Here is a 26,353-nt window from a genome sequence, read left to right on the forward strand (position 1 = left end):
CACTACTTGAGCACTAAGGTAAGTTAAATACTTGTTTAAAACAGTAGCGGATATGAGCAGTGTGAGGGAGCACTCGGCTCTGCCAGCCTGGTGAAAGGAGGAAAAAAACTGGAAGAAACCCCTCAGAAATATTGCTTGGATATGTTCCTTCCAGGAGCTGCCCATCTCTCTGCACTTGCTATGTTGACACCATAGCAAGGAATGGCATGAGCTCACTTTCATTGATCACTTCTTGTCAGGCAGGCAAAGTGGGAAGTGAACTCTGTTTGCTGCAAGCACCATGCAGGTGCTCTGAGAGAGTGGATGTTGGCTCAGCAGGAGCAGGGAGTTGTGAGCAGGGAGTTGGGGTGGGTCAGCTGGTACCCAACGAGAGCCACTGTGGTGTCTTGATTGCCTGTGAATGAGCCTGAAGGTGCTCAGGATAAAGCAGAGTGATGCTCATGAGGGTTTTGAAGCTCATATTTGCTCTTATTTGGTCCTGGAGGCTTTCAGCAAAGACCACCCACTGAAACAAAGAAGAATCACTTTCCTGAAATGGAAGGGACCAAGTCATATATTCAATCTCTTTCATACAATTATGTGATCTTGTGGAGCCTTTGAATTCTTCTTTACCTACAAAAGGTTTTCTGCAGAGCAAAATGAGTTCCCAGAGCAGAAAGATGCTCCTTTTTCCAAGGGGATATGGGTTGTTGAGGCTTCAGGTAATGCTTCAAGGTGAGTTGTCATACATTTCTAAAATAATCTTTTCCCACCACTTTCCTCATGTCAGCATTTCTAGAGCTCCAGTGCATTGTGGTTGCTGTTGTTATGTAAGGATTTATGAATGGCTGCAAAGTTCAAAGGCATATTGGCAACCCCAAGTCCCAAAAACCAGGAGTCAGCCCAAGCCCTGCCCCACTTCCCAAGACAAAGTTGTTTGCTGACTATTTCTTTTCTTAATTTTTTTTTTTTAATTAGCCCACAAACTTTAGGATCTCTTAATTCACCTCCCAGGTTTTTTTTTTTTTTTAGCTTTTAGGTTCACTAGTTTCATGGTTTCAAATCTTTCATCCACAAAACCTTGAGGGCTAGGGGCATACTTTGTTTATAAATGAAAGCTAAAATTCCCTTGTTTCAAGGAGCTGGGATTTTAGGATATAATCCCCAAAGCATATAAATTGTGATAAAATCACAGGAGTTTCCAGCAGTGCACTGTCTTCTGTGTTTGGAAGAGGAGGTATTGGATTGCAGTGAGCTGCAGGCATCACTAGCTACTGTTATTTAGTGAGTCAAATAAAAATAATATTGTGGTTAAACATGAGCTCTGCAGGCCTAACTAAAGAAGATAACCTCATCTATCTGCAGTGCTTCACAAAAGCACTGCCTTTGCAATCCTCTGGATTAAGGTTCACACTGAAGCACTCTGCCCCAGAAGCCTCTGCATCCCTGGCAGAGTGCATTTAAAGGATAAAGGCTCTCTGGGATGCAGGGGAGGCTGGTGCCAGCCAGGCATCTCCTGGGACATGTGGTTGTGGCTGCTTCCAAACCAGGAGCATTTCAACCCAAGTAATCCTTCTTTCTTCCCTCTCATTGCTCTTGAGTGTTGCTTTCATTTCAGTGTTGTGCTGCCTTTCACGTAGCCCCCCTCAGCCTGAATCAGATCCCCATTGTCTGTGTTGTCAACACAGCTGTTTAAATCCCTTCCCCCAAATTCCCCTGTCTTCCAGAAAGCTGCTGTCTGCAAGGCCCAGGCACTGCTCTGAGTTTGCAGCTTTCTGTCAGGTCCTGGACTGAGCTCAGATTTCTGTTTGGACCAGCATGAGGTAAAAATGGAAACAAACTCAGGAAAACGCTGCACTTGAGCAGAGCCTGATGCTCCCTGGCTGCCTGCTGGAGGCTGCTGCAGCCTGAGACTGGCACTGCAGAACGAAGAGAATGATTAGCATTATTAAAAATGCTTTGCAATTATGCAGCACCTTTTCATCTAAAGATTTCAAAGCTTTGTAGCACTCACACAAAGTTACTTATTATCCCTGGCGTTTAGCAGAGTCAGGAAAGGCAGGAGAGCAGCTAAGTGACTTGCCTTAGGTCATGCAGTAAGTCGGTCAGAGGTGGGAACCCAGCCCCGAAGTGCTGACTGTGTGGCTCATGCCCCAGCGAGAGGACACACCCCACCTGCTCCTGCAGAGAGGGTGCCAGGCAGCTCCTCGGGGTGGGCAGAGATGGGGGAAGCACTCAGCCCAGCTGGAGCATGAGCACAGCCTGGGCAGTGCCCTGGAAACCCCTGGCTGGGAGCAGCACCCACCGTTCCCAAGCTCTGCTCCGTTCCCCAGAGCCCTGTGGCTGAGGGGCTGTCCTGGGAACCCTTGTGCCTGAGGCTGCAGTTCAGCTTGCCTTGGCATGCTGTGGGGTGGGTGAGTGCAGCCAGGGACCTGGAGGGCGAGGTGTGATGGCCCTGGGCTGAGCATGGCCACTGCAGCCCCATCTCCAGCCCCATCCCTCCTGCCCGCTGGCCATACTCACATGGGAAGGTCACAAGGACCTTCCTCAGCAGGGAACAATTCAACCTGGGGGACACCACTGAGGACCAGAGGTGGCTTTCCCTGTATCAGCACTGCCAGGCTGCTGTTCTCCCACCAGTTCTGGCTACAGTGAAGGTGCAGCAGCACTGGCGCCCTCCAGACCAGGTGGTCCAGCCTGGCAAGGAGCCTGGATGCACATTCAGACACCTGCCAGGACATCAGGAGGTGTTACACTCTTTGGCCAGCTCAGCGGGCTGGGCTGTGGGAGGCACTGGGAACCAAACCTTTATGCCCTGCAGCAGCAGAGCTGAAAATGTCAAGTCCTTGTATGCTGACACTTTTCTGGCTTCAGGCCAGTGGCAGGACTTAGGGACAGTGTCCTGTTTTCTGGGAGGAAAGTCAGAAGGAGGGAGAGGAGAGGTGGAGGAAAAAGCAGACGTGAAATGGGGTGAAGAAAAGCATGTAGACATTTAGACCTCAATGGTCAGGAAAACACCTTGGCTGAGTCTCTTGGCCCCAGTGAGGCAAAACACCTTGTTAGTGTTAACCACAAAAGGTGACAGGCACAGTTATAAATATAAAGTTTAAAAAAGAATATTCTAAAACACCGACTACTTCTGTTCCACCACTGAGCTACTTATTTTTACCCTAGAACTATAATGAAAATCCACTCTGGTCAATTTTTTTCTTGGAGACTTGAGAGGCTGCCGGTTTTTTAGTCATAAACAGTACCCTGTTCAAAATATTATATCCCATTTATGAAGGCAGGCGTGACTGATACAGCTTCAGAGTTCCAAGGGGCATATTTAAATAAGTAACAGGAACTAATCCATATAGTCAGCTTTCCTTTGGAGCCTGGGGATTTACATGTCTAAATTTCACTGGGATGAGACTCCAGGATAGGGGATAAAACTCTAGTTAACTGGAGATAAAACCCAGGAAGGGGAAAAGCTTGGAGACAGATGCTGCAGTTGAATGAATTTATACCTCAGAAATGCTACTTAGAATGAACAGTCATTGCAAGGAATCATTTTAAAAAGCAAAAGAACTGATTTGGTATAAAACTCCCTATGTCTCAAAAGGGAGTCAGAATTTTGTCTTTTAAAGGACATTAATAAAGAACAGGGAAAAGTTTTTCCTGCTTGCATAGAGCTGAAGAAAACAGGAGGAAGAAGAAATTATAGGGGATAGAGGTTAATATGCATTGGGTAAGTGCAAAACCTGAACTCACACTTTGCTTTAACTTTTGCTGAGGATGTTAATCATGTGGCTGCAGATGTGAGGGATAATAGGATGGGAGTATGGAAATGTTTGGGGCCAGGATAGAAGCAAATCTCAGGGCTGCTTCCTGCGCTGAAGGCAGAGGAACGGGCCAATCCACATGCCAGAGCTCTGGAAGAACTGGCCCGATGTCTTTAACAGGTCCCTCAGCCAGGGACAGGAGCACGGCAAACTGTACAGAAGTGAACTGATTTGGGCAAGAAGAGGCATGAAGGTTTCAGCTTAATAGCATAAGGACAGATTCAGAAAAAATGGTGAAGGAAAGGCTAGTGAAAGAGAGGGAGGTAAATGGCATGAGATGAAATGGGTTTATCACACCCATTTATCTTTCTTGGGTAAGGCAAGCTGCAAGCCATTTGCTTAGTGAAGGAAATGGGGTGGATATCACCTCTCTGGATTACATTGCACATTTCATATTGTGCCACGTGGGAAGTTCTTAAGAAAAGGGAGAGGTGATTTTGCACAAGGTATAACCCCCTTAAAGACCTGGTGTGAGAGCAGCAGAGCTGTCAGGCAGGAGGGCACTTACCTGGGGAGTGTTGAGCATCACTCTGCAGATCTGGCAAAGTGCTTTTGTAAATGAGCTTGGCACTAATGTTACTTGAGAACTGGTGAATTTGCTGATGACAGAAAATATGAAGCAACCTCAGGAGAAAGGAGGCTTGAAATATTACACAGAGAAAGGTAGATTGCAGAAAGTGGTGGTCAGAGGCACAAATGACCAAAGCCTTTCCTACAAGCTCCCTGGCAGTTCAAGCTTTGATCGCCAAGTGACTGACTTGTCAACAGTGGAACTAGGAAGTGAGAAATGCAATCCTGGAACACAGCAGGAGAGGTGCAGCCCAGGCTGCACTGAAGGCTGGGATGAGCTTGAGGAGAAGCTATCTCACTCCATTTTGCAAAGCAAATACTGTGAGCATGAGGCTTTCTCCACATAAACACTCCTAGGAAGGGATGAGAGAAGAGCTGAGGTGCTAAGGGCCAGAGCTGGTACAGAATAAATGATCAAAAGGAGGCATCAGACATTTTGATCAGAAGATCATTACCAACCATTTGACAATGTGGTTCTGGAGTGGCCTTCCCACTGCAGTCATGCATGCAAAATATTGAATTGCTTTGAGGATGGAACTTGACAAGGTCATGATAAGGATTATATCACAGGGTGCCTTTGATAGGAGACCTGATAGCACAGAAGTTCCTGCCAGTTCTAAGCACAAAGGTAAATGTTCTGCAAGCCTCTGTCCATATAAATATAGAGCATGTGATTATATTCACACAAAAAGCAGGCACATGATTTATTAATCACAGGACCTCAGCTTGTCAAATAATAATTACAAGGCAATAACACACCTTGTTTTAATAAATGGCTCCCTAAGACTTTCTCCCACAGTAAACCAGTAGAAAGGGTCAATTATTCTGAGGTGGAGGTGGCATTTTGTGTTTCTGGTTGTTAGCTTTTAAATGAACTCACCGTCTGGAACTCTTAAATCAAGTACTCCCATTTTTCTGCACATTTCACAACTTCAGCCCTTTCCTGTAAAGCGTCTTTTCAGATGCGTGGTTGCCCTTTGTTAAGGCAAGAATGAACAGATGACAGCGGCAGCACGGAGCTGACATGCCCGGAACAGTCGGACGGAGCGAAGCCGCTGCTGCCGCTGCCAGGAGGGCGCACTCGGAGCCCTGAGCAGGGCAGGCTTCTTGTGCAATGTGAGGGGCAAGTCCTGGGAAGCCACGACAGAGACGGGAAGGCAGTGGTTCGGGAAAGGGTTTATGCAAAGCCATGGCAGTGGGTGACCCCTCGGTGTCCGTGCTCAGGGAAACGCAACGCGATCCCTTCTCCGAGGGCGCCCAGCCCCGATACCCAGGGCACCCAGGGCTGCAGCGCTGCCCCGCTCCCAGCTCCCGCATGGAGCTGCACGAGGGTGTTCAAATGAGCTCTAATTACTGAGCATTAAAAAAGTGAAGGCGTGCTTCAGTACCCTTTCAACCTGGAGCTGACGCTGCCTGATGAAGAAGAATGGATGTGCTGTGTTTGCAGTTCATTTCATGAAGGCACCTTAGCAGAAGATGCAAAATTAAAAGTAATCTGAAGGGAAGGAAAGCAGAAGGCCAAGAGACAGGCAACTGAACAGAGCAGATTGATTTAACAGATATGATACATTTTTGCTGTCTGCATTATGTGTGGAAATTCTTATTCCAAGTGACACAGTAACAGACTCGACTGTAATCAAACAGCACTGCTGAGGTGTCAGGAGCACAGATGCTGCCTATCGAAAATATTTAAAACAGAAAGTAAAACTTTGAAAAATCCGCAGTGGGGAGCGCAAGGGAAATGCTCTGCGGCGTTTCTAACCCAAGGCAACTTCTCTCTGCTTTTCACTGCTCTCTCTGGTGCGGGAGGTCGGAAGCCGTGCGTGAGGCAGCCCAGCGGCAGCGCGGGCAGAGCTCGGTGAGCAGCGAAGGCCGGGCAGCCGGGGCAGGGCAGCGCGGACACGCGGTGTGCATTGTGCGCCGGGCACGGCACGGGGGAAGGGCCGCTCCACGCCTTTGGGGCAGCTCCAGCCAATGGATTCCTCCCCTGGCTGCTACGGGAGGGCTTGGCCTGCATGTGAGAAAGGGAGGGGAGAGTTTGAAAACAACCCAGCAGGCTCTAAAGGAAGGAAGACTGCTGGAGAGTGGCCTGCTCGCCTCCGTGCGAGCGTTTTGCTCCAGGTGATCGGCGGCTGTGGGGTGGAAGCGCGGCCGGGGCCGGCGGCCGAGGCGCGGCACAGGTAACCCGGGATGCGGAGCGGGGGCCGGCCGGACACCCTCACCGCTGCCTCCAGCTGCAGACACTCCCGAAACGCTCCAAACAATTTGGGAGAATTTTTTTTGTTTGTTTTTTTAGATTTTTTTTCCCCTTTCTATGTGAGGAGGAATTTTGCTGTTTTGTTTTCATGGGGTTTTGGTGGTGTGTTTGCTATTAATATGTCTGGGGTAGGGAGGGAGGGAGCGAGTAGGTCTCTACAGCTCAGAGGTTAGCATGTGATCAGCTGTTTTCTACTTATTGTAGGCAGCTTTGAGGTTAGAAAGGGAAAAAGAGGTGATGTCTATTAGTAGGCTGGTTGATACAATGGAAAAATACAAAATGTATTTCATGCACATCAGCTCTTTTTCAAGTCACAGTGCTTTAGAAATCGGAAAATATGTGCAGATGAGATTTTCAGTGATTGATAGCCCAGCTGCTAATAGAGATACTCAGCAGAAGAAAGAAAAACTATACAATTTTCTTGTCTGGAGGTGTGCTGGATGGTTTGGTGGTTTTCATCTTCTTTTGATTACTGACCCAGCTTTAGGCCTCTTGGAAGTGATCCCGACCTAAACTTTAGCAGAAAATCCTTTAGCAGTTTTCCATGGTGCTTCAAAAGGTGTAATTGGCATGATGCCATATTTTGTGCCATCTTCTCCTGTGCAGGTTCTGGTTACTGTTTCAGCCTCTCTCACACCTCTTTCTTCTTTACAGAAAAATCTCTTTAAAGCCCTACTCTGCCTTGCAGGGAAAGCTGAATCCCACCATCAGTGTTAACAGGTAGATTTAGTTTCCAAATCTCGGTGATGACACTGTGGTGGTTTGCTTGGTATGCACGAGTCAGCAAAGGTGCAGAGAACAAACCAGGAACTATTTTTTGATTGATGGAGAAATAACATCTTTTAAAGCTGCCTCTAGGTCGCGTGTGAAAAAAATCTTGTGTGAGCACTTTGGACTGTTCTGACTTGAAAAAGTCTGCAATTTAGTGTCTTCATGGGCAAGAAAAGTTTTCATTCTGTCATTTAGCTGATGGGGAAAATATCATGAAAACATGGCAATCGTGTTGCACATTCTTTTAACAGATTGTTGTCTGAGATCTTAAACCTGTTTTGGATGATTCATGCAGAGCCAGGCCAGTAAATTAATTCTGAGGCTCTAACACCAGGGAACTCTTATTTCAGGCAGAAGTGTACCTATGTGGAGTGGAATTAGATAGGAAAAATATTTAATAATACTACAAAAGTCAAGTCATAATCTGGTTAACTGAGGAGGTTACTCTCGCTGGCAGCTGGAAAATCGTGCTATGCACAAGTACCAAAGCAGAAGGGATTTGTATTTACTTCCCTCATTGCATGGGCTCTCTGGAGTGACAAATTAGGGAGAGAAGACAAAGAGTGAGCTGAGTTTTTGAGGAGAGGCCTGAATGGAGGCAAAGCACATGACAATTAGAGGAGACTGTCATCTTTAATTAGGTGTGTGCCCTCAGGCACTTCGTACAGAGTAAACAGGAGGGTAAATGTAAACTGAAACAAGGTGGGAAGTTTGGAAGGCTGTGGACCGACATGCACGGTTTGGTTGTCAATTCCAAAGCTAATCCTTAAACCTGTGTTGAGGGTTTCGGCAGGGCCGAAGGTGGCTGTGAGCAGCAGCGATCCCGCCGGACAGCGGCCGCCCTGCCCCAGCCCCGTCCCCACGCTGAGGGAAGGACTTGTGAGGGAGGCGGCCAAAGGCCTCAGCTCCACTTCTTGGCAGAGAGACACACACAGATAAGAGGTCATAGGTTATTTTTTCTGATGGTTTTCTTCAGAAAAATTGACTTTTAATTAAAGATGTAGAACAGCACGTGGAGGAGGAACCAGGCACAGCTGCCGCGTTTCCGCGACCGCCCCAGGGCTAGCACCCAGCACCTCCAGGCGCGATGTGAGGAGCCGCTCTCGCACATCCCGGGGGCTGCCGCTCCACACCTGCCCCCTCGGCGGGCGGGCTCAGGCGATGCTCTCCCGGGGCGGGCGCTCCGGGCCGCGTCCCACAGGGCAATGGAGGATCCGGCCCAGGGGCGCCTCAGCTCCCCGCACCCACCCGCGATGGTCTCGCCCTCCCCGCTCTCCCCCGGCCGAACGCGCGCCGAGCCCTGCCCGCCGATTGGCTGCGGGGCGGGCGGCAGCCAGCCAATGGCGGCGCCGCGGGTGGCCGTGTCGCTGGGGCAGAAAACGCAGGCAGGCAGGGGGCGGGCGGGCGCGCGGGCGGGGGCGGGGCCGGGTGGCGGGCGCGCGCACGGCCGGCAGCGGGAGCGCGCGCGGCGGCGGCTGAGGGGACTCGGCCCGGCCCGCGGCCCTGAGGGAGCGGCGGAGCTGCGGGCGTATCCCGGGAGCTGCGGGCGCTCCCGGGCCGGGGCAGCCACTGCCAGGCCCTGCCTGTGCGCCGGTCCGGCCCCGGCGGCCTGAGCCCTCGGCCCCGCTCCCGGCGGCCTGCAGCCCTCGGTCCGGCGGCCTGAGCCGTCGGTCCCGCCCGCTCCTCAGCGCCGGCGCTGCGCCGCCGTTGGTCCCGGCCGGCGGCACGGGTTTGGTAGGAGTACCGAATCTTCCCGTGGCTTTTGTGTGTGCGGCTGCGAAACAGCAGCTGCTGTTGGCAGGTCTCCAAGCTTCGGTAACGGGGGGGTGTTTGCCTAAAGTTAGCGAGAAGGGAAAAGTGCATGCTCTGTGAAAGTTACTCGGGGATGCTTTGCCCCTCGGGAGGTCTTGATAACTTTTGGAAGCTTTGTCCTGCTGCGTGTGTTGTTCTAAAGGTCTTTGTGCCTGCTGAGGTAGATTTGCCTGTTTAGGTGAAGGGCAAGAAATGGTAGTGGGTACAGAGCACCGAACATGTTTCATCGGTGGATTTCAGTGACTTAAAAAAATACCCTTGTCTTATGAACTACTTTAAAAGTACTGTTCATGTCACTGATTCATCTTAAAAATTGCCATGGTGTTTATGTTCTGCCTAAAGTGGCTTCTGTCCATTTTGTTCCTGTATTATCTCTTCCAAGATGGATTCTGATGTTTTAAAGGCACTTTTGCAAATTGTGTTCCATAGTTTTATCAGTAGTGCTGTATGATGTAAGTCTGCAAATAAGAAAATGATGTGGTTTGGAGACAGTGATAAAATCCCAGCATCCTGAAGCTCCAGAATCTTCTGGTTTGAGTTAGTGAGAAGGTGCATTGCTAAACTGAGAGTGTATCTCCTATCTCCTGATCAGTGTGACAGCAGGCTGTAAGGCTTGGATATTCCATCACACTTGTTATAATCAAAGCAGGGTGCTGAATCTCAGAGTGGTACCACGTGGAAGTTGGGTTGTTATTTATTATGTTGCCACAGGTGGAGGATTTCAGCTAAGGTCCTGTACAGGAAGAGCATTTCTCCCCTTGAAGTTTAGAACTTGGTTACAAATGATGAAAGCTGTGATTATTATTTAACACAGGTTTTGTCCTTTTTTTGTTTTTTTCCCAAGAGGTGGACAACTGATGGAACGTTCCACTAGGAAGGACAAAACTGTTCTTTCAAGGTAGTTTGTGTGGATTAGACTGAGACCTGCACAGAAAAATATCTCAACCAACAGTGACTGGAACACTTGAGAACTCCTGAATGATTGCTTGAGGTAACTCACGAAAAGTGTTGATTTAAAAAAATGTGTGGGGCAGGGAAGACTTATTGCACAAGGCTGGGAACTGTTTGGTTGGCATTAGGAAATACAGGACCATGACAGCTGAATGCTGTGCCCCAAACCAGAGTTTCTTTATTGCCAACGGTCTGGGATGAATCATTTGCCATTAATGGGTCTGTGGCAGGCAAGTGGGTATGAAAGGGGAAAACCAGGGAAGAGAAAAGGGGAAGGGAATGCAGTTGTTTGGTGTCACAATCTTGCCACTCAACAGTGAACAGTTTTCAGGGCAGCAAAGAATGAGAGGGGGAAGAAAGGGCTCCTGAATTCCTATGGGACAGACACAAACACCAGTAATTCTCCAAGGCCTCTGAAGGGATTTGTGAAAATGTTGCAGGTGAAGAAGTGTATGAGGGAATTCTGGCACTGCTTAATATTTTGTGTACATAAAGTAAAGATGGATGATGCCATCCTCTTCACAGTAACATGAGTTGATTTGGAGAATAGCAGCTACTAGGAAGGGGGAGAAAGAGGAGCCAAAAAGAGAAGTGTTTAAATGAGAACTTTATCCCTTGCAGATTGAATGGTGGTTGCAAGGAGTGTTTGAAGGGTGCAGAAGCACAGATGTGAAAACTTGATAGCTGTATGTACACATACAGCAAAACAAACACCGTGTCCTTGAGGGGAGGATCAAAAATTAGCTTGTTTTCTAAGGGCTGGGCTGAACTCCATATGTTGGTGCCATTTTATCAGCATCACTCACATGAAGAACGTTTCTCTTGTGGGTGCAATTATAACACTGTTATTGTACATTCATACAGATAACCACTTGGCAGAACAGGACAGTCTGAGTTGATAGAGGTGGCTTTTATCAGCTAAAAAAAGCTGTGTACATGGGGCTGTTAGCCTTAAAATAACGGCTCTTGTCCCATTTATAAGCAGCAGAGCTGAGAGCTGCTAAGGCATCCAGGCTTAGGTGTGCTGGAGGGTGGTGCCTCTCTCTTGCTGCACCATTTACCTTCCCAGCAACTTTACAGCTAATTCTAATAGTTAATTGTAACTGAAGCCCTCCCATTTTTATATTTTGTGAGTGAAGCCTTTGCATTTCACTTTGATCTAGTGGTTTTTGTTCTTTAAACTTCTCTGTTTCTGTTTAGGCCTTGGAGGGAAAACATTAAGACTTTACATTTCACAGTCAGCTCTCTTAAGCAGCTATGGAAATAGAAAAGGAGCACATTTACATTACCCCAACAGGTAAGTAATATATTCAATTGGTTTGAGTTTTTTTAAACTTAAAGTTGCTTAGCTGACCAGAAGGGCTCTCTGTAGAAAAAATGCATCACCTGAGAATTTTTTTAACAATACTGATTTAGAAAATAAAATAATCAAAACCTTACAGAATAATTCCTTCAATTGTATATCAAAGAACCCTGCTCTATTATGTTTATTTAAGTTTTATTAAAATAAAAAGTTAGCATTTCTGTAAGTTACTGGGTAGTAGTTGTACTTTTCTCCTTATCATCTGAGTTCAAGTAGTGCTGGTGTGAAGAAAAGGATAAACTTAAAAGTAAAATGTGTAGGTGTGTTTAAATTCTGCTTTTATGCAACAATTTACCTTAGAATTAGGGGAAACAAATGTGGAAGGGCTTGGCTGGAAGTGGGCTGACATGGGAAAAATTTAGGAAGTACACATTAGAGACTGCCATGAAATGGACTCTTTTGTCCATATCACACATTTATTTTATGATGCTTAGTCAAGGTAACACAGATTCATGTTGTTTTCTGTATCTTCCAAAGGTTGTGATGGTCTGCCCTGACTCTTTCATGTCAAAGAGATTTTAAGTGTTTTTTAGAATAACATGTATCTATTTTAAGATGGTGGGTAATGCAGTTGAGGTGGCAATATACTCCATATGATTTCTGATATTTAACAGAATTAGGTTAGTGCAGAAGACACCTTGGTTGTCACCATTTTAGAATTATATATGGCTAATGGGTGGAAAGCTGCAGGAGAGCTGGGTTGGCAAAGTTTGGACAGTTAAAATTGGTAGAAGGCTTTGTTAACAAAGGTAGCCCATAAAAGCACACATTTTAACTGAGCCTGCTAGGCTGAATGGCAGGGTAATGAGATAAATTTGGATAACTTCTTAATATATAGTAAGCAAAGTATTAAATTTGATTGAAGACTGTTGCTGCCTATATATGTATATGTTCTATGAGGTGAAAATAAGAAGCTAGAAGGAAGATCTGCACCATTTGATAGGTTCTTATTATTTTATTTTATTTTATTATACAAGTTTTTGGAAAATAGTATGTGTGTTTAGTCTGTTCTTTGAAGCCTAACTAGGTAACTAATAGTGGAGGACCAGTTGGTTACCATATTATAGAGAAAGAGGCTTCAGCTGGAAGTTACAGTGTTATATAAAACCCAGTGTAGTAAGAAATATTAATTCTTCTGGGTTTCCTGTGGAGGATTTCTTTTAGTCTTGAACCTGAGATCAGGGCTGTGTAAGGAGGTTGGACTGTAGCCTCCCTTTTAATCCTTAGCTGTCAGAGTCAGGGCTGACTTGTGTTAATTGTTGGCAGTTTCCTTTGGAAACTGAGAAAGGAGTAAGTGGTCTTTGAAGAGTGGAGTTTCTGGACAGCCAGAACTCAGGTGTAAACTGGAGAAATTCATGGGAGACTGAGCATGAAGAAGAATTAGAGTGGATTTGACTGAGAGGAGCTGGTTGTTGCTGATGGGGTCTCCTGGGGAATGAGAGGAAGGAAACCTGTTTGGGTTTGCTCTTTTTTTCCCCTCTGTTAGCTTTATGCAAATCCTTCATTGTTTTATTAAAATGTTAGACAAACAGAGAAAACCGCTTGTGAGAAATCTTTTCCTGGATGTGATGCATGCTTTCTTTTTTAGCTTGCTGCAAGCATAAAAGGAATGCTTTTGTGGGAGTAATGAGTGGAAAGATGAAGCTTAGCCTGGAATAGCTGCACTATTGCTTAGCTGTAGCATTCACATCTCTGAACACCAGTATCTAAATGTTATTTCTTTGATCACAAAGGAGGCAGTTCCATCAACTTTTGCTCTGCTTAATATAATCTTTGATATGGGTAAATACTTGGAGATTGGCAATATTTTATTAGTCCACTTGGCTTTAAAAACAAATGTTCGTGAACTTGTTTCAAAGTGAAAAAAAACACAATTCTGAGAAATATTGCCAAATGCAGGTTGCTGATGAGCAGGTATTGGAAGGGTGAATTAATATGTTAGCTAAGTTCAAATGTAAATTTTGAATACTCTTCATATTCTGGGTTTATGGCAGTGAACTCTTCTGTAAAGCGGTTTTGGAAAAGCAGCTTCTTCTGAGTGCCCTCATCTTGCCCTGCTAGTGTTGGGGCTCTGGGTTGTCTTTAGTGCTCTGCTCAGTTCTGAAGAAATGGAGAACTGTGTAACAGAGAGCTGAGGCTGTTCTCTGTGTCTTCTAATTTGCAAAGACTCCCAGGGTACTCACTGAAATGTAAATTGATTCTCAGGTGCTTTTTCTTTTCTTCTTTTTTTTTCTTTTTTTTTTTTTTAATCTTGATTAGTTAAGAAGGGGAAGAATAGCTTGTGAAAGCTTTTGTTTATAATGCTCTAAATAAGACATTCTGCTGAACCAGACAGCAGTAGTGGGGGACAACCTTAACTTTGTGAAGTAAGACTTTAGACCTAAACATTAAATGTGCTTCCTCAGAGAGTGAAGTTATTGTATATCTCGGTGCTCCGAGATATTTACAGATCCTCAAGTAGTGAGAGAGTTTTTTGTTGGGTACAAAACAAATGTATTATGTGATTGTGTTGTGTGTAGAAGCAGTCTTGACAGAAGCTACAGTGAGAGACAGTCCATAGAGAAGAGAGATCCCACTGATTCACAGGACTGTATATTCTAGGAGTCTTCATTACCAAGCTCTCCAAGCTTTGTAGTGAACAGCATTTTTCCCCCATAACTTCAAAACCAAAAAATAAAATGAGTACTGTTTTAATTTTCTTCTACATCTAAATTGTTGCTTTTCTTGCTAGTGAGCTGTGTTTGAAATTCCTTTAATTGAATAAGGGGAATGTTGGTTGATGACTTAGGGAGTTAATTTCACTTTGGTGATGAGTCTTGTAACATTGGTAAGTTCCTACAGAATTTACTGAATTGGCAGTTTCATTTGTTTCTAAATCAAGGGAAGAGTGGGAGGAGTGAGAACGAGGCACTTAGATCTATGCACTTAGGAGTTGGGATAGTTTTTGTTTAACAAGGGTGGGGTTTTCTGTGGTTTATGTATTTATGTATGGTTTTATTAATTTGCTCTCCAGCTCTTGACTTCTGCTCTGTTTAGATTGTGGATATTTTGTGCAGGGGAATAAGGAAGTCCTTATTACTGCAGTATGCAGACATACCTTAAAAACAACCTCTGCCTTTACCCTGTTGAAAACAAGAGTTCTATATGATCTTACAATCCTTTCTAAGTGGAATGTGTTTTGGTATTCTGACATAAAACTGTTTAAAACTATAAGATTTTTTTTTCTGTCTTCTTTTTAAGAACTTGAGAATCTAAATGATGCTCCATTTTCTGGTGATGAAGAAAATGGTGGGTCTGAGGAACGAAAAACTGAAATCAATGGAAATTGGATTCCCGCAACTTCCATTACTGAAGCCAAAATAAATGCTAAAGCAAAGAGAAGGTTGAGGAAAAACTCCTCTAGAGATTCTGGGAGAGGAGACTCTGTCAGTGAGAATGGAGAGACACTGAAGGTTGGAGTTGTACCAACGAGCCCAAAGGGGAAACTCCTGGACAGGCGATCCCGCTCTGGAAAGGGCAGAGGTCTACCAAAGAAAGGTGGGTATGGCTTAGTGGAGAGACTACAATGAGAAAGATAAAGGTTTGTTCAAAGCACAGTGCATTTTTTTCTGCTGGGAATTATTTTCATAAATCACAATCTCTGTGCAGGCTTTTGGCCCTTTATGTTATTTAGTGGGTGGCAATAGCAGGTGGCAGCAAATCTAATATGTCAACATCTGTTTTTGAGGGAATTACATTTCCTTAGCAGGCTTAATACACAAATCTGAACTGCTCATGGTTCATGGGACTGTTACTAATGCAAATTGAAATCATGATTGTACTTGAAAATACAGTTTCAACCTTCAGGAATTCCTGTGCAGTCCATACTACTTCTAATGTCTTTCTGCAAAGTGATGCAAAGTGGCTGAGGAAGTGGGAACTTGTCAGACAAACACACACTCTTCAGCATGTATTGTTAGTCAGGAGATGGGCACAAGCAGTGAAAGAATGCTGTGTTGAACTCACAAGTGTTGTTTGTAGGCTGGTGGTCCTTACTTATTCTCCCATATTTTTGCCAGGTGGAGCAGGTGGTAAAGGAGTTTGGGGAACACCAGGTCAAGTGTATGATGTGGAAGAAGTGGATATTAAGGATCCTAATTATGATGATGACCAGGTATGCCAGTAGTTTCTTTGCAGTGTTGGTTTATATTTCCTTTTATCAATTTCAATGGCCTTGTGAGTAACATGAATGTCAGCCTGGCTACACTGAAATGCTCATTTTTATGCTCAAGAACAGATTTTTGGCCAGTAAAAAGTCAGCTGGTGTAGAAGTCACAGAGTAATACTCACAAATCTTATTCCCAAGCCCTCTTTCTGTGCCTGAGTAAGCAGCATCCCTTTCCCATGTGTGTTCTCCACTGCTGTTTCCCACAGAGGTGGATGTTGCAGTGCTGCTCCATATTGCACACAAACACTGTGTTAAAATTGCAACACAGACTTGCTCAAGTGGGGAGGTTAGTGGGGACAGTGTCCTTTATAATAATATAATAATCCCTGTATTTCCAGCCTGCCCAATGTCTTGTCTGCTTGGTGTAAACACTTCATGAAGCTGATAGCTTGGACAGTTTGTTGACATATGTTTAGAATATGTTATGGAAGATTGTATCTTACAGCCATATTACTGAGAGAAGGGGAGAGAAAGCAAAGCTTATTGAGCAGAGGGCTTTCCATCATCGAAAGGGAAATGGTGATTAGGAGCACAGCTTGCTGAAGTCTCTGAGATCAGATCAATTGCAAGACAGACCATCAGTACACTCTGTGTGACATAAGCAGAGCAATGGTGGTGTCCTTTGAGTAGAGGCTGTTTGCTGTAGCCATAGCTGCTGAAGGTATGGTATGTGAGAATATCAAAATCTTCTTCCAGGATCAATTTTCACTAAAATTTGACACTTTACATTACATTAACAGAAACAGCCATTAAAATGGAGCTGAGAAGTGTATAGAACAAAGTCTAATGAAGAATGAGCATTCTGTGGAACTTTGATATGATGGACGGATAGGTTTTTTTATTTCTTCCATACTTCTTGATCATGAAAAGTTTCTTTCCATTAAACATTGGTTGAAAAACGTCTTTGATCATATGTCTTTGTTCAGCTCTGTAATATTGCTCTGATTGCTGCTTCTGTAGGTGCAGAATAGGGAACTAAATTAGAGTGGGGAGATGTGGTGCTGCTGGAGCTCTGCTGGACAGGTGATACATGAGGCAGTTGCTGTGTGCCTCTTTTTTCCCCTTCAGGGAGTGCCTTTGCTCACTGATGTTGTGAAAATGCCTTTTCTGTGATTTGTGCATGGCACCACCTGTCTGGTCACAGAGTCACCGAGGAGGAGGGAACAAGGCAGGGCTCCTGCCAGGGACAGGAGTGCCACTTGCAGGGGAAGGTGCTGTGGCACAGCCAGCTCTGCTGGGCTGGGCCAGGAGCTTCTGCTGCTCTCCCTTCAGGATGGAGGCACTTGGCCTCTGCTCCTGTGGCATCAGCTGAATCCTAGGAACCCAGTTTGGTGTGTTTACCATTGTTTAACAGTAAATTCAGCCTTTCAGTTAAATTGAGCTAACAGTAAAGTCAAAATATAAAGAAGTATGACAGTTAGCCACCATTATCTGCACTTCTATAGTAGAGACAGAGTCTAATGTTTTTTGGCAGAATATTGACTACCAAGAATGAAGTATTAAGGATTAAAAGCCCACTATTTTGATGCTATTAGTGCTGCATAAGTTGCAAGAAAAGACAATAAGGATATCTGCTTCTGTTGCCTTTTAAAACAGGAGAACTGTGTCTATGAAACAGTAGTTTTACCTCTTGATGAAAGAGCATTTGAAAAAACTTTAACACCAATCATCCAGGAGTATTTTGAACATGGAGATACCAACGAAGTTTCGGTATGTTATGTGCCTTTTTATTTCTGTGTGTTAGGGGTCAAAGCTGTAGCATACAGGGTAGTGCAATTGCCAGCTGTGAATGCATTTATAGAGAAGTTTGCAAGAAATATACTGTAAGAATAGCCAAGCAGTTATACTAATTATGTGAGCAGAAGCATATATGTAATTGTATAAGCACATAAATATATATTTGAGGTCTATTTATATATTTAAATAATAAAAATTATGAAATCTCACTGTTTTGTTTTTCAAACCTTATCTAGGAGATGCTGAAGAACTTAAACCTTGGTGAAATGAAATACAGTGTGCCAGTGCTGGCTGTTTCCTTGGCATTAGAGGGGAAGGCTAGTCACAGGGAAATGACATCTAAGCTTATCTCTGACCTTTGTGGGACAGTAGTAAGCAAAACTGATGTGGAAAAATCCTTTGATAGACTGCTCAAAGAACTACCCGAATTGGTGTTGGATTCTCCCAGGGCACCTCAGGTAAATTTCTAAATCTTTATGCCAGTAGTCAAAAGCTTTTTGTGGCTGAAATAGATCAAATAAAATGAAATACTCTGTGTTTTGAAAAATACCAATTGATTTTCTTACTGTCTGTAATCCTCTCCCAGTTACCCAGGCTGTGTTTTCACTTTGAAACAGCTCATTTAAATAAAGCCTGGAAACCAAACACATAATTATCTACTTAAAACTTCTTTGAAATTCAGCATTTAATAAAAAATGTTTCTGTTGTGTTGCAGTTGGTGGGCCAGTTCATTGCTAGAGCTGTTGGAGATGGGATCCTAAGCAGTACCTACATAGATGGCTACAAAGGCACTGTGGATTGTGTCCAAGCAAGGTAATTTCCTTACTTTCTCTATAGTTATCCTTGACATCTGGAATAGAAAATGATCAGGACTTTACAGCTTCAAAATAAATCATGCACTTCTTGAACTTTTTTTTTTAATTTGAAATTAAAAAAAAAGCCCAAAAAACCAACAAAATCCAGAATGACTCAAGTCAGAAGAGAAACACTGAGTTCTGAAAAATGTATTAATACATTTGAGTTATCAGGTTTGTTGTCCAGCGTATGTTCAAGAGTGAAAAATGAGCTGTAAGAAGAAGTGGTTATGGAAGGTTTTGTCTTAGAAAAAGCTTTGATGTGATTAATGGGTAAATATAGCATCAGGGCAGCTGCTGTAAATATATTGTGAAATACACAAGGGATTAACTGTTTTGCCTTGCAAAGGTTTGAAGCCTGTGCAGTGATTTCCGAGACTTTCTCTGTAACGCTGTTTGTTAAGAAGTACAATTGTTTTCCATGTCAGTGTGAGAAGTTTGAAGGAGCAGTCTCTGACAAAGAGGGATGTTTTAATAATGAGTCATGTTTTTTCTTACCCCCATAAGTGTATGTTTCAGGCCTGATATGGAGGTGCTGAACTCTTGTTTCTTCCAGAAGTTGCATTTGCAGTGATTATAGTTTGGCACTTTCAGAAGGAGGAGCAGTTCTTAGCTGCCTACCTTGGGGGCTCAAATTGAGAAAATTGTCTGTCACTTATATAAATGTGTCCTGTGATTTGAGGGATTGTAGCCTGCATTCTGCACATCTGGGATGCTTTGCTGCCTTTGTTATTTCTTGGCCAGTCTTTCCTGCTCATTAAATCTTGGTGAATAGAGTTATTGTTATTGGCTTGCCCCCAGCGTGAGGGCTGGGAGAACTGTTCCTCCTTTACATGGACGGTACATACTGTATCCCAGACTTCTTTTTTGTCACCTCACTTCCCTTTTTATACTTTTTTCAATAAACTGGCAGGCATCCCTAGCTTGTGCTATTTTTCCAACTACATATTTACCTTCTGAAGTGTTTTCTTTGGCTTAAATTCTCAAGGTTTCATAATTCTTCAGACTGAAATGGAAAATAGTATTTCAGTAGAAAACTGTTCTTGAGCGTGGCAGCGACTCAGGCCTTTTTTTGTTTGAGATCTACCTGCCAAGCTGCATTCTTGGAGGAGTCTGGATAAAATCCATGTCTGCATAATAAAAATATTCAGGTGTTTTTTGTGAGGATGTTTCAGGTTCTGCATTGGTGATTTAATCTACTGCCATCACAGCATTGTTACCTGTCCTTGGTATGAGCAGCAGTGTAAGGTGACAGAAGGGCGATGTGGGGAGTTTATATTTTGCTGGTTTTATGATCTGGATGGTCACCTGCTAACCCTGACCCCTTCCCAAAGATCTGGTAGCTTTGTCTGAGGAGCTGTGGCCATGGGGGCAGTTGCAGGTGCATTAATGGAGTTCTGTGATGAGGTTTAAAGCTCTGCCTCTGCCTTTAGAGCTGCGCTGGACCGCGCCACGGTGCTGCTGAGCATGAGCAAGGGAGGCAAGCGCATCGACAGCGTCTGGGGGGCTGGAGGGGGCCAGCAGTCTGTCAAACACCTGGTCAAAGAGGTAAGGCCACAACTCCCCACTCTCCTGTGGGCTGCTGCTCTGAGCTTCTCTGTTTGGGGTAGAGGGAACAGGGACGAGTATCCCATACTAAAATGATGTCTTACGTCATGAGTGTTGGCTTTGTAGATAATTTAGTTGATTTCGTAGTATTTGTCACTGGTGGGAGCATGCTAGTACAACATTCTGTATTGCAAGTATATGTTTATCTTTGCTTCAAGCAAAACTTGTAAGCATTCAGATTTTTAAGACCTCACAGTATAAAGTGATGAAGTAATTAAAAGAGCCAAGATGAAACTGGCTAAACTAGATAAACTATTATATTTTGGCATTGCTGATCAAAAGCACAGTAATAACTGAAAAAAGAGAGAGGAAGAAAGAGGAATGTTCAGAGATCCATGCTATAAAGTAAGCAGGTTTAAAGGAAAAGGTCATGTTACAATTTCTAGGTTGGGAGCCTAACAGATGATAGGAGGAGGCATTCAAGGGAGAGGATAAACTTAATGCCACCCACGTGCTCCTTTTATGGTGACACACAGCTTATAAAACAATGATTTTGGTGTTTCTGTATCAACACTGTGGATAGGTATTTGGCTTACACTGTGTTCCAGGTTACTGATAATGTCTCCGCTTAATTAATGCCTAAATTTAATTAAATTTATAAAAGCATTGGCAGCAAGTTTGAGGAACTAACTTGCTGCTGGGTTGCTAGTGGATTATCAAAATGGTTGACAGCTTTTACATTTTATCTCTAATTAGTGTTGGGTTTTTGTTTTCAAATTCAATAGATTGATATGTTGCTGAAAGAGTATTTGCTTTCTGGCGATGTATTGGAAGCAGAACGCTGCCTTCAGGAACTGGAAGTACCCCATTTTCACCATGAACTTGTATATGAAGTAAGGAGAAATCAGGTCCCTTTAATAATTGTTGGTGTTTTGATGTGGGCATGCAAATAATAGAACTGGCATCTGAAGCTTAGGTTGCTTGCTCTGTTATTTGAATAACTAAATTGTTTCATGTAAAGTTAAAGGTTTGTGTGTGCACTGTGCAACAAGTAAGCTGCTGCTGACTCTGGGAGGATCCAGAAGTAATTTCTGGGGGTTAAATAGTTGAGTTCAGATTATTATAAGTTCCTGAAAATAAGAGCTCAGTTTATTTTCTGCTGAGGAATAGCAACAAAGAAAATCCTCCCATGCTTTGTTTTGGTGTTTATTTCCTTCTAGTTTCAGATATCTGGGTATTCTAATGGGTGTTACCTGTTTTTGTTACCTGTTTTTGTTTTAAGTTATAGAGCTTCCTTTTTCAGGGTGGGATTGTTTCACCCAGCACATTTGTAAAAGCTTACATATTTCAGACCCAGCCTATATGGGAGGCTGTTCCCATTTGTACTGTTTTTTCTGCCAAATTGAGAAATGGTTGTTTACCAATAAAGCTGAACACCCACAATCTACAAAATTTCCTTTTCAGTAAATTGACTTGTAATAGAAAATTGCTTCACAATAGAACTACAGAATCATTTCAGTTGATGGGGGTTGTGCAGGATTGTAGATTTTAAGCTTCTGGGTCCTCCTAAAATCACAGATAACAAACCCCCATGGATACAAAATTAAAATCCCTTGGATACAAAATTAATTTCACAAAATTAATTAATTGCCATCTGTACTGCAGCAGCCATATGGATATAGTTATGTAGTGCTGAAACCAGATAGAGAAAGGCAATGCTTTTCACTCTGTCTAGTCCTTTCTGGTTTTTCATACCTTTTATCTTATCCAAAGGATTTCATTAGTTTTTCTTTTCTAATAATAATAATAAAAATATCAAACTGAAGGCGTGAGTGCATGTAGCAAATGGGCTTTTTTACCCAGAAAATTCATAATGACACATTCAGTCCTTTCTGTACCTCATATGCTCACACACCTTGTACCTGAGCCAGTGTTTTCATTTTAGTCAAAACACTTGCACGGTTTCTTTTAGGCCATTGTACTGGTTTTGGAGTCAACTGGAGAAAAGACCTTTAAAATGATACTGGATTTGCTGAAAACTCTGTGGAAGTCTTCTGTCATTACTGTGGACCAAATGAAAAGAGTAAGTATGGCATTTAGAGAACTTTGTAAAAGGTCTTCCAAAATTTCCATCTGCCCTTATGCAGTTAAATGGTTAAAACTAATAATCTAAAATGCTGACATATTGCTTCATCTTTTAAATTTGTCTTTTTATCTGGTAGTTCTTTGTAACTGAAGTAGTACAATAAAGGCCTACTAATTACAAATGTCAAGTAGAGCAGTATAAAAACCAGTATTTTCAACAGTTGGAACCATCTGTGACTTCTCAGGATGAGTACAGACAGCAATTCTGTCCCAGGGCAGACTGGAGACCACACCAACACTGGCATAAAAATTGACCCAGCTGTGTTGCTGGTGGGAAGTGATGAAGTCATCTCTGTTTTCCCCAGTCTCCCCTGCTGCATAAACTTGTGTTGGTCATTTGTGGCTGCATTTTGTTCACTTACATGGAAGACATTCATTTTCTTCCCATGTTACTGCCCTTGTAGTAACAGGCAGGTTAACATACAGATTTCAAACTGTGAATTTCTGACTTCCTTAGAAGTTAAAAGTTCAGGTTGTGTTTTTATATGGATATTTGTATAATGGTATGGGCTGATATTATATACCTTATTTCTCTGCTGACTTATAGCTGCAATGCTTTAGGTTTGTGAAACCATATAAAAAAATAAATCCTCTGGAATGCAGAAGGGTATTTAAAAACATTGTAATAAATCATAAAATAACCCAATGATTATGTGAATCCTTACACTGCAGGGCTATGAACGGGTTTACTGTGAAATCCCAGACATTAACCTGGATGTGCCACACTCCTATTCTGTGCTGGAGCGCTTTGTGGAGGAATGCTTCCAGGCTGGAATCATCTCCAAACCACTGAGAGACCTCTGCCCCTCCAGGTACTTCTTTCATTGCAGATAGGAAAGGCTTTTCATTCCTGTCATAGGGTACAGAAAGCAGCATCTGGGGACCAAAGTGTTGCTGATTGGAAACTGGAGGATGGACCAACAGTTGGACTGGAAAAATATGTATTAAGAAGCTGCACTGATGTGAATCCCAGGTAGCACCCCTCAGTGCTCCTCAGAGGATAAAGGCTGCCTCTCCTCAGGTTTCCTGATTTGCTTGGTAGAAATCAGTGCAGCACCAAGCTGGAAGATCCAGGTGTCACAATGGTCCATGTAGGTGACAGAGGAAAACTGTCAGTTATACTGGGGAAACAAAAAAATAATCCTTTAGAAATGGTTTAAACTTATCAAAACAGCATGAGTAGAGTTCTGAGATGAGACAACCAATCCTAATATTTACATAAAATGGAACAGGACACTAATAGGGGATAAGCTCTGCACACCCCATTCCTCATATCTGTCCTGTGATTTGTTTAATGCTTTTGGGGTTTTTTTTGTTTTGTTATGGCTTGGTTATTTGTAGCATAAATGATGCTGTGTGAACTGTACCTAAGCAGTATGGTGTTACCTCCCTACTGGTCACAAAACTGTTAAAAAGTTTCATTTCCTCTGGGGAATATATGTAATTTTTTTAGTAGTATATAAATACTATTATTCACAGTTTTATGCATTGGGAATAGTATTTATTTGACAGGTCTTTTCTATTTTGGGTGTTTTGTTAGAGTTCTTAAATGTGATAAATTTGGATCTTGGAATGTTAGCATCTTTATCAAGAACAGCCTCCATTTGTGGACTTCACACTTAAAACTGTGTGTGTGTGTTGGTATGAAATGCTTTGCAGGTTTGGGTGTGTGGGAGGATAGAGAGTCATCACTGCATCAAAAGCTTGATTATGCTTTGGTTACCATTTATATGTTGAGAGGCATTTTTGGTTTATGTACTTCAGTTTTAAGTAAAAACCCACCATTCCTAGGTTTCCAAACCAGCATTTTTAAGCAGCTGAGCTGACATTGTAATCACTGCTAACCCTGCTGAACTCACACTTTATATTTGACTTCCAAGACCCAAGGGAAGATTGTCCTCAGCGATAAAAACCAAGCAATGCTACTGTAAATGACTGAAAAGAGACTTTGTACTTTCTTACAGGGGCAGGAAGCGTTTTGTGAGTGAGGGAGATGGAGGTCGTCTGAAGCTGGAAAGCTACTGAAAGTGAGACCTGCCTCCTGCAGCCCTGCAAGGGAACATAGCTCCTGTCCATGTATACAGCACGCATGCTCCTCTGGTGTGTGTATGGATGCACCTCTGGGACTGACCAAATTTAACAGTTGCTTAGCACAGTTCGTATTTTTTTAAGAGCACATGTTTTGGGTACAAATTGTTTTCTTTTTTTTTTATTTTTAATAGTTTTGTAAATTTCAGGAAGAAGTGTTCTTTCTTTGGGCATATAGTAGAACAACTAGCCACTCTGCTGTGGTGGTGCCTTGAAATAAGCTATCTCTGTATGTGCCATGTTTATGACCTAATCATTCCATGTGTGCATCGATGTCTGACTGCCGCTCGCTCTTTCCAGGACAGTGCTGTCATCATAAAATCACTGGTTTATACAAAGCTTTATTATAGAAGGGTCAAGTTAAGCTGCTGTGATCCCATTTCCATTGCTGCTAAAGAAATACTGTGCTTTGGGAGTTAAAAAAAATTAGCAGTTTCTTTGTTTTAAAGAGCCCAAGAAAATACAGCTGGGGCACAAGACTAATTCATCTGTTTCAGGGCAGAACACTGGTTGGTTTCAGCCCCCATGTACCAAACTTGTCTTTTTTTCTATGTAACTGGAAAAGTGAAAAGTTCTGGTAAAACATATTAAAAATATTTTTTGTGAAGCTCTTGTTTCTGCCTCCTTTTTATTTATTTTAAACAGAATAAATTAAGCAGTACATCTAATGCTGCCCTTTGGTATTGCAATCAGGAGGAGAGCACAGAATAATTAAATTCATGGCAAATGAGTATTTACCAGAATGTTTTGGAAAACACGACTGACTTGCGTAGGAGCGTCCAGGCTGGCACAGATACTGTGAACCTGTCTTTGCAGCAGAGCTTCGTGCCAGCCCTTGCTCAAGAACAAGATGGATCTAAGAATGATTCGCTTCCAGGAACTCGGTAGAGCCTCTCCTTTGTTTTTCAGTTTCACGTCAATATTTCAGGTGTTCTGAAATGCTGGGAATAGCCATTCCAGGCCGGGAATAGGCTGTGCTCTAGGAGCCAAGCGCTTCAGTGCTCAGGCGGGTCTGGTAACCCCGGCTTGGAGCAGGGGATGTGGAACTCGCTTCCTCCCGTTTGTCTTTTCTGGTACCTCTAAAGACGCGTTTGAAACAGCGCCAGGGCAGCGACCAGCGCAGCTCCTACCCCGCCAGCGCCCGACGCGCGGCCTCCCCGCCCAGCCGGCACCACCGCCCGCGTTCAGGCCGCGCTCAGCGGCAGCGCCGCTCCACAGCGGTACCTCCGATCGCGGCTGCCGCCGGGCACGACCCTCCCCGCGCTACTGCCGGGGCGGCGCGGGCCCCGCGGACGGCGGCGGGGCCGCCTGGGCCGCGTCCAGCGCCGCCTTCTGCAGCTTCTCCAGCTTCTCCAGCGACACCGACTTGAGGGGCAGAATCTTGGGCTTGCACAGCACCAGGGCGGGCGTGTCCTCCACCGAGAGCTGCCCTGCAAAGGGAGAGAAGGGCCGTGAGCGAGTGCCGGGCCGGGCGCGCAGGGCCGGGCGCGGCTCGCCGCCGGTACCTTGCTTGGGCAGCACCTCCCGCAGCGCTCCGGTCCCCTCCGGCATGGCGGCTCCGGCACGGCACCGTCCTCGGGGGCAACTACAGCTCCCAGCTTGCACTGCGCGGCGCCACGCCCACGCACCCCTCTCGTGCCCCCCGGTGCGTGCTGGGAGCGGTAGGCCCGACGGGGCTCCGGCCGCCCCAATGCGCGCTGGGAACTGTAGTTCTTGGCGTGGCACTGGGGTTGGGCCGCCTCGGACGCGGCGGGAGCGGCTCCCCCGGGGCTGTCCCGGTCCCGGGATTCCGGGATGCCGCTCCCCGCCTCAGCTGCGCCGGCCTCTGCTCTGGGGTGGAGCCGTCCCACCTGCGCGGGCCTGCCCGGCCCGGCGAGCTGCTGCCTGCCCGCCCGCTAGGGCCCGCCGCGGAACTCGGGCTTTGAGGCGCTTTTTTGGTTTATTTTCTGCTTCTGTAAATAAAATCCCCACCAAACACCGTCCGGCAGACGGGCGTGGCCAGGGCGTACGCGTCCCGGTTTTCGTTTCCAGGCAGCGCCTCGGGATTCGCGCTGTGAATCACGCTGCTGTTTGACATGTAAACAGCAGGAAAAGCCGCTGTCTTTCTAAACGCTGCGGGCTCGAATGCCGCCGAACCGGACGGGCCAGTGCGCCGGGATCCCCCACAGGGGTCCGCCTTCTGCGGGATCTTTGCACCGGGAGCAGCTTCCCTGGGAAAGCCCCCGGGGAGCCGCGTGTGTGACCCGG

General features: G+C 44.6%; 1 protein-coding gene across 6 annotated transcripts; it reads left to right on the forward strand.

Moving 5' to 3' along the window:
• Positions 1-24,713, forward strand: PDCD4 (programmed cell death 4). Of its 6 annotated transcripts, none has more exons than XM_058810962.1 (13): positions 1-18; positions 10,058-10,204; positions 11,365-11,461; positions 14,768-15,064; positions 15,586-15,680; positions 17,331-17,444; positions 17,708-17,929; positions 18,187-18,284; positions 19,759-19,873; positions 20,659-20,766; positions 21,846-21,956; positions 22,691-22,830; positions 23,983-24,713. In XM_058810962.1, the coding sequence occupies exons 3-13, from the start codon at positions 11,422-11,424 to the stop codon at positions 24,041-24,043; spliced, it is 1,401 nt and encodes a 466-aa protein (XP_058666945.1). In that variant the 5' UTR covers positions 1-18; positions 10,058-10,204; positions 11,365-11,421; the 3' UTR covers positions 24,044-24,713. The 6 variants fall into 6 exon arrangements, with proteins under 6 accessions (XP_058666945.1, XP_058666944.1, XP_058666946.1 ...); XM_058810961.1 differs by lacking the exon at positions 1-18 and adding an exon at positions 6,214-6,231; XM_058810963.1 differs by lacking the exon at positions 1-18 and adding an exon at positions 6,438-6,553.
• Positions 24,714-26,353: the final 1,640 nt, after the last annotated feature.

Source organism: Ammospiza caudacuta, chromosome 9 (genome assembly GCF_027887145.1).
Source record: "Ammospiza caudacuta isolate bAmmCau1 chromosome 9, bAmmCau1.pri, whole genome shotgun sequence".
Taxonomy (NCBI): Eukaryota; Metazoa; Chordata; class Aves; order Passeriformes; family Passerellidae; genus Ammospiza; species Ammospiza caudacuta.

Bases quoted from the DNA above. Each gene is read 5' to 3' on its own strand.
- PDCD4 (XM_058810962.1), top strand. From the start codon at position 11,422: ATGGAAATAGAAAAGGAGCACATTTACATTACCCCAACAG. The intron at 15,065-15,585 runs GTGGGTATGGCT...TATTTTTGCCAG, and splicing joins CAGAGGTCTACCAAAGAAAG to GTGGAGCAGGTGGTAAAGGA. The intron at 17,930-18,186 runs GTAAATTTCTAA...GTTGTGTTGCAG, and splicing joins ATTCTCCCAGGGCACCTCAG to TTGGTGGGCCAGTTCATTGC.